The sequence below is a fragment of the Pimephales promelas genome, chromosome 21 (genome assembly GCF_988280905.1).
Source record: "Pimephales promelas chromosome 21, fPimPro1.hap1.1, whole genome shotgun sequence".
In the NCBI taxonomy this organism is placed as follows: domain Eukaryota; kingdom Metazoa; phylum Chordata; class Actinopteri; order Cypriniformes; family Leuciscidae; genus Pimephales; species Pimephales promelas.
In genome coordinates this window covers 26,962,072-26,978,551 of record NC_142789.1, presented here as the reverse complement: position 1 = coordinate 26,978,551, position 16,480 = coordinate 26,962,072, and the positions used below count along the sequence as shown (strand labels likewise).

The following is a 16,480-nucleotide window of genomic DNA, read 5'->3' as shown; positions in this document are numbered from 1 at the left end:
TTAATCGCTTTTACAATCTAGCCGATATATAGAGTATCATCCAGGGGATGAATCATCACGCTTATGTCCGCCATAACCCGATTAACACGGGGGCTCGAACGCTGCAATTTTGCAATTACGCCAACAGCCTCCTAGAAACTGTGTGTCATTTATCCATATTGGCTCTTCTGATAGGCTTGTTTTCTTCAGACGATCATCTCCTTCCCTCAAATCTGTGTTTGGATGCAGGACTTGTCACTGTCACCTCTCTTGAGATGACAGGTGGCTGAAATGCACTGTGGGATCAACCATTAGTCACTTGCTAAACTGTCGTCAGCTTTTTCCGGATAGAATTTGGAAAGACGATTTGAGGTGAAACGGGACGCTGTGGGGTTTTCTGTCAGAATTACACCGATTTCCTGCAGGTTGCGTGTAACACTTTAGCAACTAGTAGGATATTAGGAAGCCATCGTTTTAGATAAGGTCAAGTGTTTGCAAAATGCTTTTTGCACACTAAAAAAAGGCTCTGCATCATTTTTTTCCCTTCCTTTTGGCCAAGAGCGGCTGTTCGTCAATAATGCGTGAAACTCCAGCGCTAACCTAATTAGGGCGCATTTAAAATGATTGCAGTGTATTTGCCAAGACTTCGTATTTGTTTATCCAGAATAATTGGTTCTAATGGTGATGTTTCCACTGTTGTTGATGCAACTGGAAGTTTTTGAAATGTAAATGAAATGCACATGAGTCTTATGTTTGCAGGAGGAGCATTTTCTCTGCATCTAACTAATATCTTCAAAGAGTCCAAATGTACCTGTTGTTTAGAACGTTTTATATAATAAGACATTAGAAAAAATGAGCAGAAATAGTTCTGGAGCTACTTAAAATTCTATTACTCTTGAGTGAATTGAACTTGTGAACTTGTAACCCAATTTAGATTTAGATTGAACTGTATCCATTTCCATATTCGTATGCTTTGACTTAGGAATTTACAAGTCCAACAAATTCACAAACCTCTTTAATTCCACTTGTTTTTCTTGATGCTGAGAAAAAGACCTTAGTGAACTCGTGCGTCTCTAGAGTTTCCGAACAGATCTCATTATGTCACATTCTGTGCAAGTTTGCAGTCAAAAGTCAGAGATTTCAGTATGAACTCAAACGTTTCTCATTAAAGTCTCCCAAGAGGAAATAATCAAAGTATGCTATCTATATTTATTTTATAGCTCTATACTCATACTGTACACTACTGTTCAAAAGATTTGGTGCTTCAAGAAACATTTCTTATTATCAGAGAGTTGTCCTGCTTACTATTTTATTTTTAACAGTTTTTTATTGAATTTCTATTAAAGGGATACTCATTTTTACACTCCCCCAGAGTTAAACAGTTGGCTTTTACCGTTTTCGAATGTATTCAGCCGATTTTCTGATATTTAGAAGAATATCAGTAACAAGACAAGGTCTCATTGACTTCCATAGTACATTTTTTTTCCTACTATGGAAGTCAATGAGACCAGAAACTGTCTTGTTCAGATGTTCACCTGATTGGTTACTAGGTAGAAACACGTCAGAAACACCAAGCGATTTAATGGTGCCACTTGCAAAGGGAGTCACTTGCAAAGGGTTCCAGAGCCCTAGAGGAGAAAGGGCAGGACTTCTGGAAGCTGGATCTGATTTTGGCCCTATCTGAGACTCAAGGCCCTTTTAAAGAGAAAATACTTAGCAATGGTGTTGACATGGTGTGTCTTATAGCATATTAAAAACACCACATAGACATAAACAACAACACTGGATTTTCACCACAGGGGGACTTTAAGACAAACATCTGAATTAAGTGTGTAACTCTGGCTCAACCTTTGAGCAATAAAACTTCCATCTGGGTAAAAATGTCCTCCATTTTAAAAGGAAAGTCTGACAATGTCTCTCTGCGTCCTTCACTCACAAAAGCGTTGGATAAAGAACAATGTCTTCTGAATGTCTATTTTACTTCAAACGCTAGATTACGAGTAAGGGTGTGATAAAGCATCAAATAGGTTAAAACTATAACAGAGATCTTCACAGATTGCTTAGAATGAATGTCAGAATTTGAAGGATTACTTTGTACTTAAAGGAAATGACAAAAAGTGTTTGTGTCAGGGTGATTTGGGAATCAACAATCCTCATAGATGAGTCTACAAACCTATTTTATCATAAGTTTGATCATGAAAAAGTTAACAAGACACAAATTGAGACACAGATACCATGCGAAGATTCTATTTACATTGCTGGAAGAGTGTTTGTTCATTATTTTGAGAGAACCTTGCCAGATTGTCAGCTAAATTCGGAGAATGTTCCCTGTTAGCTTGGATGGTGCGGGAACACTAGTTTTTACGTATTAGCAACAGTAAAAGTGATGCTTGGTTTGGCAAAAAACACTGGCTATACTAATGGTTGAAGGTATATAGTTAGCATGTGAACCGTTCAAACCTTAATGGAGACGGAAAATCATTGGTGAGTGATTAAGTAAAAGGCCAATATAAATGAGAAAAATGCTAATATGATGTTTCCTTGCTAGAATATCCAGGTCGCTTGGACCAGTTACAGGATACCAAACTTTATAGCAGAGTTAGCCAATGCATTCTCATCCCAAGGCGACACTTTTCCCAATGCGTAGACATCCAAAGCACATGGCACCCTTTAGCGTCAATATAACAAGCTTCGGTTATGGTAGGTTTAGGTCTGGGGTAGGGTTAGGGTTAGACCGCCTTCTGGCCCATATATATTGATGCATGTGTGTTTGATGTATACGCATTGGCAAAAGCGTCAGTATATGACGCCTTGGGCTGAGTTAGCATGATATGCATAGCAATGTAAGGCTTTTTTGAACCTGAACCGTATAGCATGCATGAACATTTCAAACCAATGTTCTACTCAGAGAGTGTTTAGTGCTTTCTCTCCATCAATATCAGTCACAAAAATTGACAAAGAGGCCATTAAATCTGCTTGGTTGTCTTGGATTGTTGTGTTTAGCCACTTCACATGGTGCAAATCAGTACTTTGTGTGACTGTGGGAGATATTGACAATCGTGTAGTATATACCCGTGTCATATCTATCAGTCTTGAAGCACTCTTGGGAGCCGTACACCCAGGGCTCATGAGGCCAGAGTCTATTTTCAGGTCTCGTTTCATCTTGGTCCTGCAGCGGCTGAGATTTGTACCAATTAAGGTGATAAAGACAACAGGCTGCCATATTTCTCCCCGCACCAAGGCTGGAAAATTGGGGCGGAAAGATCGGGCGAGTGAGAATCCTTGAGAGACCGCTATGATGAATACTCTTCTACATCCACAGGGCAGTGCTGGGTAGCAAAATGGCATGCTGACCTTTCTCGCAAGATCGTTTTGCTGGTAAGATTCATTTACAAAAATCCCAGTTTACGCATTAATGCTGCATGGGGGCACATTTTCTCTTCTTATTGCCTGCTCTTTGAGTGGACTCAGCTGGTGAGCTTCTCCATCCACTCAGTTAGGGCTTAATTCGATGTGTTATCAGAGCTCAGTAACCGGTTTGTGGCCAGAGATATGAAGCGGACCCATGCTGTGATGGATGCGTTTTTGTGAATTTAAAGAGCTCGCAGTGCTGCCAATGGCTTGAAATCGCTCTTTCACGCTGCTGTCCCTGACCTGGCTTATATTTCCATTAGAAGCCTCTTGACAAAAGGCACTGTAAATGAAATAAAGCCCAATCCACTGATCTGATACTGATGAAAGGTGAATGAGTCATTGTCAGATCAGGCCTCGGTTGAAAGTCACCCAAGAACTGAGTGGCGCGATGCAGAAAATTCAATGAAGTAATGAATGATGAATATTTACTGAATGCTTAGAAATACTATTCTGGGAATATTGTGTGATTTGCATGAAACACATTCAGCTTCACATACAAGATAACATCCGTTTACAGGAAATTATTTGTAACCCTTGGATTTTGAATGGCTTCAGTTAATCAAAACCGCAGCAAAACCATCTCAGCCAACAAATATCATAAATAAAATGCAAGGAAACATTTGAACGCATTTATCTTTGATCGCTAACACTTGATCATTTCATTATATATACATTTAATGAAATATGTTATATACATTATGTATACATATGAAATGATCAAGTGTTCAGAAGCAGAAAATGAACAAATAAATGTTCAAATATATATATATATATATTTATTTATATACACACAGTAAATAGGTCTGATTCGACTATATACATGCTTTATAATATGTTTACTTCAAATATCTTAAAAAATATATATATACATTTCCTATATTTTACCCTTTACCAGTGAATACACAGATATAATGTAATGTCTGTTTCAATCAGCCAGCTACAAGTTTAGTATATTCAGATTTTATGTTCAGGAGTTGATGAAAACTAAATCTTATTACAGATTAAATTTGTTTGTCAAAGTTTAAAGACTCATCTAATGAAACACCCATGTTCCGTACATTTGATCTAAAAGCAGATCTGAGACGAATAAGACCCTTATTCATCGTCTGGTGTCTTTAAAGCCTGCACTGAAACTCTCATTGAAGTCCATTATATGGAGAAAATCCTGGAATCAAAAATCTTAATTTCTTTTCGACTGAAGAAAGAAAGACATGGACATCTTGTGAGTAAATTATCAGCAAAGGTTTTTTTTTTAAAAGTGAACTACTCCTTTAAATGAGTTAAATAAGTTTTAATTGAAAGACAAGAGTTGTGAGAAAATAGGATGTGTGTCAGATCTGTGTCATGTGTGTCAGGTCTTAAAGTGACAGCAGCCTAATAAACCCACTGCTTCTTGCCATATTAATCAAATCACAAAAGACAGAGAAAATCCCTCACTGCTCTTTACTGAATAACGTTTGTAGCTTTAAGAAGGATTCATCTATATTTAATAGTGCTGTCAAATCGATTTATCGTGATGAATTGCATCTAACATAAAAACACAGTGTATTTATAGACACACATTAATAGCTAATTAGCTTAGCATTAAAATATTAAGTACTATTATCTCTGCCTCATATTGATATGAAACCACATCAGATTTGAAGTTATTTCAGACACTCGACTCTTACGTTGTGAAGTGAGTTAAATGGCAACGCTGAAATATGTATGCAGCAGATGTCTGCGTGTCGCCAGTCACTGCTCAGTTTCTAGTAGGCGTTTCTTGTTCTGGTTGCCCTAGTAACAGTTGTGAACCTCTCTGCTGCTAAGATGCCGTTCCATGTAATTTCATGTTGAGACTGAATCAGTTTTCATTTCAGTTTATTTGTACAGCTGATCACAAATGAGATGTGTTGCAGGTTTAAATAAGATGTCATTCTGTGTTGACCAGGAGTCAAATATTTTTGAGGAAGCATCGTAGCCATCGAAAAGCAACACCCTGGCAACCATCCACAGCACTTATGCACAGGCAGGCGAAAATGCTCAATTCTAGTTCCATTTTCTTGCTCAGATGTCATCAAACTCATCATGCCAGGTTGAACTGCTCATCCATGGTGATCTCAAACCGGTATTTTCCAGGAAGTGTGGAGGATAAGTCATGGTCCCTCATCTTCCACTTTCACACCTGAGTTGCACTCTGCCCCGGGCATCTCCAGCCTCAACTCTTAGATAAAAGTTAGAAAATCCCAAGCATCAGCAAGAGAGCTCGTCGGGCCATGTCTATCACACGTTAAAGCCACACATCCACTGCATATATGAGGTCAGCATGAAATTGCTTGAATAAAGTTGTTTTTTGTTTAGAACATGACTATTCATTACTTGTCACGTCAATTCCTTATGCATATGGCTGGGATGTGAACTTCAGAGGAATTTTCCTGAAACAGAAGTCATAAGATTGTTAAGTCAACACAAACTAGATGCTGCAATCCCTAGTCTCTATTCTTATTATACCAGAGATGCTGTTCTGTTATTCGGCTTCATAATTCACTGAGACGCTGCAGCATGAAACACTTTCATCATCCCAAGGAGTGCATAAATCAGCGCTAAATTAGCAGTGTGTTTTTATCAAGAGGCTGCGGCGAGACACTCTGGGTGAGGCAGACAGAAAATGATCACCAGGACGCTCCGAATTTCTCACCCCATGCCCTCTCGTTTGCATTTCATCCCACGCATGCTAATTATGTGGTATGTTAATTTTTTGTGATTTTTTTAATTGGCAATCAAGTTCCACAAAATGTGTTTTTTGTCTGTACCGAGTACCATCTTTATAATTAACTCACAGTTGTCTTCTTCCACATGAAATCTTGCCCATGGACGAATGTGAACTTCTAGTGTATGTGAAGAGAGTAAGATTGGATTAGGAAAACTTTTATGCCCAGTTTTGGGTGATTTTTCATGGAAGATTTAATCTCTTTTCTAAATTTAGTTAATCTGGCCCAGATAGATTCTGCAGGCATTTTTCTTCACAGATTTTAGGAGACAAAATACAGAATTCGCTGGAATGGATCTGAAATAATTTTGTCATTTTTTTTTTTAAATTTTTTATAAACTTTACTTTATCCAAAGTTTAATGTGGGAGAGCTTATTAATAAGCAAGCTGTTCATCCAGAAGCATGTTCTTTATTAAAATTAACAGTAAGCAAATTTGGATTCAAACTATTAAAATTAAGTAGCATATGTTGCAGTTCGTATAGAACATAAAAAAATATTGTTGGTTTAACTTAAAAAATTAAGTAACCTGACTGCCTAAAAATGTTAAGTTACTTGAAATGGAAAAATTGAGTTCATACAATAAAGGAGTTTGACATAATCATCAGAAACTCAAAATATTATGTTACTGTATCTGAAGTTGATTTGACAAAAAAAAAATGTTGTGATTACAAATCGTGAAAATATATTTTTTACATGGATCCCTATAACCACATATCAGAAATGCATTAATAAATGCACACTCCAATAAATGTTGAAATAAATGATTGAAAATTTCAAAGTGTTTCAGCCAAATACAGTCTGAATTTGCAGTGTTTTATGTGTTATTATCAGGGGTGAAGAACTATGAAATAGTAAATAATAGAAGACAGACTTTTTCAAAGCCAACAGATTTCAAATCAGTGATCAAAGAAACTATTAAAAACACAATGAAGTTAAACCTGCCGGCCTGTTAGATAGTGTCACTCTAGAAAACTAGTTGTAAATACTAAAACGGAATGGCCCCACAAAAATATCCGAATATATCCTTGGATATTTTTTGTTCCCTATTTATGAGGAAAAAGTCTAGAGTGTTTTTTGTGTGTGTGTGTGTGTGTGTGTTTTAGGTATAGATTTAGGGGCTAGAATATACAGTTTGTACAGTATAATATCTATATTATGTTGGTGGAAAGTCCCCATAATACATGGAAACCCAATGTGTGTGTGTGTGGTGTAACAAACTCAGTGTCCAATGTGACCTCCATCACCTCAAGCATATAATTGCATTCCACATAACTCCCAAGATCAAAGGATATTATAAACAAATTGACACCCTACGTAGTTCACAAAACACTCTGCATTCCCAAGCATTCCTTCACATGATGTGGACTCATGATGTGGATTCCTGCTTTTTCGTCTCAGACTTCAAACCGTACCCCAGTCACCTGCTGTTTTCTGTACTGTCAATGCGTTTTCCTCAATCCCAGCATGCGCAGGAAGAAACATCTTTTGCAACAGAACAGTGCAACATAAAAGTGGCATTTTTCATCAGCACTTGGTAAACTGCAGAATACAAAACATGTCTTTTATTGTGTGCATCTTTCATGTTTTATCACAAAGACGCCCTTAACGTCGGACTTCTCGCTGTAATTACCTAACAGCACAAGCGGGTCAAGTCTCCAGTGGATTTGGAGGGCTACGGGACACAAGTCTGGACGAGTGGCGGTGGGAATCTAGGGCAAGTGTGAGCTTGATGTTGTGATTGGCATCGCCTAGCTCAAAAGAAGGACTCCTGGAGCAGTGGAGCTATATATAGATTAATTATTGTTGCACAAATATGTCCCTCTGGAGTGTTTGCAGATAAGATGTTTACAGACTAAAGAAGAAAGGAGGGTGACAGGACTGTGTGCCATTCAGAATTGAATTGGAATTGATGTAGCAAACAGGATTTGAATCTGCATAGGCCTACTGTAAGGCCTACTATATGTTTTCTGCTGTAAGTTTAAAAAAGGTTCATTTTCAATATGAATTAGCTACCCATTTTTTCATAAACATGGTACAAATGTACAGTATATGTGTGTGTGTGTGTATACATATATAGATATATATATATATACACACACAGACACACACATATATATATTATATATATTATATATATACTAGAAAGGGATATACAATCACTTCACAAATGAGCACTTTATTATACACTACCATTGTTACCTACAATACACATTTTTATTTAATTATTTTTCATTCACGTTTTTAGAAATAGGTAATTGAAACTGCATTCTGTACTTGCAATATATTATATAACAAGTATATGACCAATTTTGGTGTCAACATTTATATATTAGAAAGTTACAGTAATTATATACTGTATATTACTACATGTTTAATTAAAATTAGGCCGATATATAATAAATTATTTATTAATTTCTGTGAAAACAATGTAGGCTACCAATGTGGTGGATATTTTGTAACAGAGGCATCAAAATAGATTTTAAGAAGCATATTAGTCCAAATTACGAAACGTCCTTGAGGAATTTGAAGTAAATAAGATAATTAAATTCCCCTTCCTGTCCTTCCGTCTCAACTTCCTGTGGGGCGTGGCCAATTCGGTAAAAACTCACAACACTCTTATAATGATAAGGTTTCTAATTTCCTCAAATTTTAAGATGTTAAAGATCAACAACAACACAAACGTCAGGATAAACGACTCCTGCAACTTTTCATTACTTCACAGGCAGCGTTATTTGCGTATGTGTTACAATGATATGGACTAATGTACATGTAGGTTATCAGACGCACTGGAGCCCCCTTGAGCATTTCTGAAATTAATGTCAGAATGACGAATGTGATGAAGGGATGCGATGAATATTTCATGTATGACCCATATGAGGGAAAGCGAGAGGGAGAGAGCAGGAGAGATGCTGTGCTGTGTTCGGCGAATGATGCGTGGAGGCTGACAGACAGACAAACAGACAGACAGACACACAGAAAGAGAAAAGGGAGGGAGGGAGGGTCTCTTCTCCACGCGTGGATTACGGTATTATTGCTCTGCATCGCTCTCTATCCAGAAGGGAAGCACCCGAGGAGAATCGGAAGAAACCGAAGCCCAGACCCGAACAGTAAGTGATTAATTTCCAAACCTCTGTGCTTTGATGTTATGAAGTATATAGAGAGCATATGTCTTCACTGTTTACAGTAAATGACAGCCTTTAAACATTTGATTTACACTTTATATTGTAGTGATAGGCTACTGTATATTTACTGTAGGCTACTGTACATATCTGATAAATCGAAATGCAAATGGAGTTCGTAAATTGTTCTTCATTGTATTGTGCAATTAATGCAGCCGCCATTCAAACTTTACTGTGTGGATAATTTCTCAGGTGTGTTGTTTTTTTTAAAAAACTTTTTAAATAAATGTACGATTCAAGTTGGAAAACTTCCCTTTGACTTTGTTTAAATGTTCTCCCTTGTGATGATGACATCGTCATTATGTGCATACTAAATTGCAATTAGTCTTCTGCCATTAGTGTCCTGTGCCGGAAATGGGATTGTGCAAATCACATACTCTCTGAGTTAGGTAGGCTCTTCCTACTTACTTTGCGACCATTTAAAAAGTAGGTTCTACATAGTTTGAGTTCTTCTCAATACTCAAATTGATGCTTCCTCATTTACTCGCTCCTCTCCTCCAACCCATGACCTGGAAACCAATCAAACTTAGCCATCTTGCCATGTCTAATGCTGTGTTCACGTGCTATGGAAAGTAGGATATTTTCCACTTGTGAATTGGTATTTACCAGTGTGTTGCGTTCAAGTGCTTTTCGTTGTTGTAATGTGGTAAAAAGATGGAGATCCAGACCTGTTATTTAGCTAAAACTATTTAAGATTGCTTAAGTCATCTACAACAGCAAGAAAATGATTTATCAAAACTCAAAAGGTAAATAATATGCTATATTTTCTAGATCATGACATAGTATATATTTTTACCATTCACGACTCTTGCAGTGCTCTCCGCCATTTTGAAAAGTTCAAAGGTTATCTCATCTCGGCAACTCGTCCATCAAAATATTCTACGAGTTGCCCAGTAGAAAATACCACATGAGGGGGTGTTCATGTGCATTTTCTACGTTGGCTTTTGGTATTTACTATAATTACCATAGCACATGAACGCAGCATAATGCTGCCTCGGAAATTTCCGACTTCCCACTTCTGAGGTCATGATTGCTTTTTCACCGCATTCAAATGTTGACTTGAGAGGCTGTTCATTGTCAATTTGACTAGGGAACTTGTACGATAATTCCAATAGCATGTGAAGGCAGCAAAATTGCACCGCGAGGAATGAGGAGCGAGGAAGCTTCATGAGGAGTCATGAGTGAATATAAACGGGTGTATTCTTCCCTCGCATCCTAAGGCCTTGTGACCACCAAAGTGTTTTTCCACGCGCCTGGCGTATGTCTTCAATTGTTTACAATGGGAGCGGCAAGTTTTTTTAAACGCCAGGCACGTAACGAGGCGCTGAGCGTTTTTTTCAATCTGAACCGCCGAGCGCACAGCGTTTTTTACAGGTCGTCAAGAGTTTAAAAATGTTCAACTTGGGATAAAACGCAGCGCTCATCACTGTCACTTATTACCCAGCCGTCCAATCACAGTGCAGGAAGGGCGGGACTAAACCACACTGACCAACTGTCACAACATTCTTTCTGCACAACGGCATCAACCAACAGAGCTAACCGAACAAAATGGATGAAAAATACATTTTTAATATGGAACAAATTATCTGCGAAATCATTTACAAGTAAACGGTGCTGCGGATATTCTGTATCATAGCAACGAAAACTCTCAAAGGAAAAAACGCTGCGCTGCCAAAACACTCTCAAGCGTCCAAAGCTCGGCGTCTTCAGCAGAGCGTCTAGCGTTTTCAGCTGGCTAAAAACGCTTTGGTGCACAAAATGTTTTTTCACGCGCCTGGCGTATGTTTTCGATTGTTTTCAATGGGAGCGCCACGTTTTTAAACGCCATAAGCGTAACGAGGCGCTGAGCTTTTTTTTTTCATGCTGAAACGCTGAGTGCCCAGCGTTTTTTACTGATCGCCAAGAGTTTAAAAATGTTCAACTTGGGATAAAACGCAGCCCTCATCACTGTCACTTTTTATCCACCCGTCCAATCACAGTGGAGGAGGGGCGGGACTAAACCACACTGACCAACTGTCACAACATTCTTTCTGTACAACGGCATCAACCAACAGAGCTAACCGAACAAAATGGATGAAAAATACATTTTTAGTATTCAACAAATTATCTGCAAAATCAGTTACAAGTAAACTGGGCTGCGGATATTCTGTGCATTTTGTTCGGTTCGCTCTCTACTGGTTGATGTCATTGTACAGAAAGAATTTTGTGACGGTTGGTCGGTGTGGTATTAGTCCCGTCCCTCCTCCACTGTGATTGGACAGTTGGGTAAAAAGTGACAGTGATGAGTGCTGCGTTTTATCCAAAGTTGAACATATTCCAGCTGGCAAAAAAACGCTTTGGTGGAGACACGGCCTTTTAAGGGATGGGGCTAAGATGCAAAGGAAGCGAGGATGCACAAATAAGTAATGAGTATGAATGTGTATTAGTATTATATGGGTGTTGTCATTGTCTTGTGACCTATCAGTGACAGTTTGGTCACTTCATAACTCCCGTGGCCTCATGGGATTTTAAAGTGTTCATTGAATGCACATTGCACACCTGGTTTATGGATACAGTAAATTCAGACAACATACTACTCTCTTCAAATACTGTTTATAGTTGGGAAGTATGCATTTTAGATGCCAAATACTTTCCAAACAGATGCTAGCCACATTTTTTAACACATTTTCACTGTGTCCTACTACATCCGAATGCTTCCTTTTTGCCCTATCATGCTACCCGCGTTTTGGATTGTTTTGGACGACTGTTTAACTAGCACATCCTGAGCGGGTGGCACAAATGGTCAGAACACCGGCTCACATTTTTTATATTTTAATGTGTATTTTACATCTGCAGAGTTTGATCAGAAGCTGTGTAAAGTTGATTTTGATGTTTTACTAACAGAGGGCTATGATGTGACATTTACTATACTTTTTGCACAGCATAGAATCAAAGCCTTAGAACTTGAACTATGGTTTTACTGGTATTTTGTAACATGAAATCATCTATTTGCAAGTGCAACATGATAGGCTATTCAATAAAAAAAGGGTTTTGGTCCATTCTGACTATCTGTTTGGAAAGTCATTACTTTTGCAATTCCTGGTGTCGTTATTGGCAGAGAAATTGATTGGATTGTGAAATGTGGTCGGTTCATATCCGAGTAGAGTCTGGGCTGAAAAGTGACAGATAATTGACATCTTTCAAAAATGAAAGTTGTCTCAGAGGTGGAACATATGTTACATTTAGAAAAAGATTACAAAGAAAATATTTTTTTTTAATTAAAAATAACATGCACGTATGAACTGTGCACAATAAGACAGATCATTTTGATTTTATGTTGACTTTAAGGTAACTTTTTAGAGCGTACTTGTGAAATTGAATTGGACTTTACTTGGTCAGTGCGTTCTCTTTTAACAAATATAGCAGTGCTAGTATTTTTGCACTTATCCTGAGATCTCTCGCCCTTTGGTAAAGATGTCACACCTCGCTTAATCCATGACAAGTCTTTAGTTATGGATTGCATCCATCTACCTGAAAGGTCAGAGCCATTGCGAGCAGTCACTCAGCCTTCTCATTTCAATGCAGCTGATAATGTGTATTAAAGGTTAGCAGACTTTGACTTGCAGGGCATTTTCAAAAGGGGGAATTTTTGCACTACAAGGTTTTTTTTTCCCTTAGGCTCAAACCAGGCAGTTTCTGAAGACAGTTTCATCCTGCTTTAAACTGCGACTGCATAATGTCCAACCGCTCCAAATATTAACTGTCTGCAGCAGTGACAGCCTGCCAAGTTTTCAGAGTCGAGCTTCAGTGATTTCTCGCCGTACTGGTGTCTTTAAACACCACGGGGAATAGCCGGTCTGCTGATTAAGGATCCGCGGCCTTGGACTCATTCATATTGTAGGAAGGTATTTCCATAGCAATTAGCTATGAGACCTTTTGGCTCTCGCTTTAGAGAAATACATCCCCAGCTCCCAATTGTAATCTTCCTGCCGAATCCTTATTCGGACCGGTCTCATCCACGTTATTATCCCACTGCATTTATATTCAAATGGCACATCGAAGGCCTTCGTAATTGAATCTAATCCACTCCGTCTGATCAAAGGCCCTTTAAAGGAGTCATAGTTTAATTTGTTGAATCAATAGAGCAGCTATGGTTTTGTCCATGGCTGACCTAGATTTCTCTGGGTTTAGTTAGCCGTCTTTTTCGGGAGAGCAGGTTGCAGGGAGGTTTTGAATATAAAATCGTCAAGGAAAGACAAGCGCGTTTTATGTAATCCTCCAGGGAATGGCGACGGCGGTGCTCTCGTGCACTGAATTCCGGGTTGCTATGGAAATGATCTGCTCTGCTACAGTTGACATTGGCCAGACAATGAGCACACAGGATTAAGAAAGCACCGGATGAATAAAGAAGAGGTCAGGTATAGTATTCTTCGATTTCAGCTCTGTTATATCATTTCCATTTTGATAGTAGGCGTTTGAGGAAGGACAAAATCCATATTGATGGATGAGCCGCTGAATGTATCACAATATAGCCTATGGCTGGATATTTTAGGGAAAAGATTATATATTAACTAATCATGTGATGCCTTTTTGGATAGTTGAGTGAAATAAATAGTTTACAAATGTAAATGCTACGCAATGCTAGCCAATGTAAGTTGGGAATTCTGATGTTTGAAGGCCTTATTTTTGCAGTTTCACTCTAAATCCCTTTTTAATGGTTCATTATGCAGTGCCGTCCACTGATTGCCATGCAAAAACTGCGATATATAGCACATTTTCTTCCCGCTGAGACAGATCGCACATACAGTATATTGTCAAAACGCTCAACCCTATTTGATACTGAAAGCAAATGTAAATTTAAATGAATCCCCCGCAGAACTTTAACAACGCTCGGTAGATAAACCCTCCCAGGATCATTTTGTTCTGATTAAGAAGCGCACTTCTATGGACTTTAGAGTTGGCGCTGTTTGAATTCAGGGAGGCTAATTAAATAGAAGTCGATAAACGCTTACCTGCTGGGACTTGTGGATTCGCCGGAGGAGAGAATGACATGAGGACCTTAAATGGATCATTTGCGTAAAGTCTATTGGATCATAGTCGTAGCTAATAGCTCAGGTTTAGGATACAATGAGGCCCAGAATTAAGCCTAAGTTATGTATTGGGGATGGGAGACTAACTAATTAAAAGTTTGAAAAGGATGCACACTGATTGTAAATGACTTCAGTGGGCGCTCGTAGGCCTACTGTTGATCTCAAGCTGTTCGCGCAGTTAATTAACCAAAAGATGAAGACGTGGCGGAGCAAATCATTACAGATTGCAATTAATGCGATTTGCAAGGCATGCCAAGAGTACGTTAACAAGAGAACGTCAGCTCGGGTCAAAGGGGTAAGATCGCTGTGATTTTTGTTTGTTGCTTAATGCATCATTAAAAGCCAAGAAGCCTTCCGCTCAGAACCCCCGGTTCCCACATCTTGAGATGGTCTCATTGTTTCCATGGCAACCCAACTCTGCATACCGAGTCGTGTGGGGGGGGGGGGGGACGGAACGGGACTTGAGAAATGTGTCGTTTCTTGAGCTTTCTTTTAAGTTCCTGTCTTCCTGTGGATGAAATGTACGACAGCTTGGCCTGTAAGTGATAGTGGAGATAGTCGAAAAACCCCAGGTGAAAGACTGTGATTGGAATACAAAGGCTGAGAAAGAAAGGCAGAGGGGCGGACCGTGAGGAAAAAAAAAGCCTTCTCATCTCAGCTCGTCTTTGACAGTCAATTTACATCTGAGAATATCTCACCAAGTTACCACTCGCCCGGCTCGGCTTCGTGGCTCTCTTTGTAATTGTTATTTGAAACATGTATTTAAATCTCGACTGATAATCTGCACTACAAACGCTCTTCAAAGAACAATGTTTTGCTGGTGACGGAGCATCAGAACGTCTAATTGGAAACAGATCCATTTCTTAGCATTGGAATGGGATTTTATCGTAGATAAGTATGTCTTGTCATTTTTCATATTCAAGGTATTGACTTTTTAAAAGCATCAAAAGGCTGGCTGAGCAAGGGAGGCTTGCTGATCAGACTTGGTTTTCTTTTCTTGTGGAGAGTTTCCATTGCCTGTCTTCTATCACTTAAAGGGATCGTTTACCCAATAAAACATTTTTGAACACCCTTATGTTGTTCCAAATGAGTTTCTTTCTTCTGTTGAACACAAAATAAGATATTTTGTCATTGGTAGCCACTGACTTCAGTATTTATTATTTTCCCAATGGCGACGGTCAACTGTCTGGTTACCAATATTCTTTAAAATATTCTCTTTTGTGTTCAACTGAAGAAAGAAACTCTCATAGGTTTGGAACAACTTGAGGGTGACCTATTAAACCAGGCCTTTAAATTTTTTTTATTTTCAGTTGTGAAGAAAACTTGAGCTGTGGGAAGGGTGCTTAGTAAATATCTTTGGTAACACTTTACAATAAGGTTCGTTAGTTAACATTAGTTAAATTTCAAATTTTTAATAAAGTATATTGTGTATATATTTATATTTTTAAAAAGATAAAGAAATGTAAGAAAGTCTAAAATTAAATCGTATAAATAAATCAGCATGAATGATTTCTGCAGGATCACGTGACATGACTGAAGGCTGGAGTAATGATGCTGAAAATTCAGCTTTGCATCGCTGGAATTAATACAATTTTAAAACATATTCAAACTGAACACAATTATTTTAAATTGTAAAAATATTTTACAATATTGCTGTTTTCTCTGTTTTTTTTTCCAGTAACATAAATGTATCCTTGGTGCCAAAAAAAGACTATTATGTTGGTCTTTTTTAAGCTTCTGAGTGACGTTTCTCAATCTCGGTCTCTTACTATTGACTGTTCCTCGTCCATGTTTGATGTATAATATACGTGAGAAAAGGGATTTGGGTGCTGCATGCGAGCACCTTAAGTTGGTAATATGTTGAAAGAAAATGAGAAAGTGTGACAGAGATAGTGATATTTTGAACCTGTGTGAAAGCACAAGAGAAAGAGACACTGAACGATCACCTCATTTTACACAGTGATTGGACTTGATGAAGTGTTCACCACTCTCTGGGGTCTCTGTGTAGTTAACACAATCACTAGAGGCCCAGAGCTCTCAACCTGTAATAACCCAGTTTAATCGTCATTAAAGTACTACCTGATGGCT

The 16,480-nt window shown here is 38.4% G+C and overlaps 1 protein-coding gene across 5 annotated transcripts in view; it reads left to right on the top strand.

Moving 5' to 3' along the window:
• The first annotated feature begins 8,978 nt into the window (after window positions 1-8,978).
• The window catches only part of klhdc8a (kelch domain containing 8A), a 19,309-nt gene continuing 11,807 nt past the window's right edge, over window positions 8,979-16,480 (top strand). The window contains exon 1 of one of the 5 annotated variants that reach the window (XM_089125245.1): window positions 8,979-9,251. In XM_089125245.1, the coding sequence (XP_088981371.1) occupies window positions 8,981-9,251 (271 nt within the window). In that variant the 5' untranslated portion in view covers window positions 8,979-8,980. The other 4 variants (XM_039665376.2, XM_039665381.2, XM_039665378.2 and 1 more) reach the window with 4 other exon arrangements.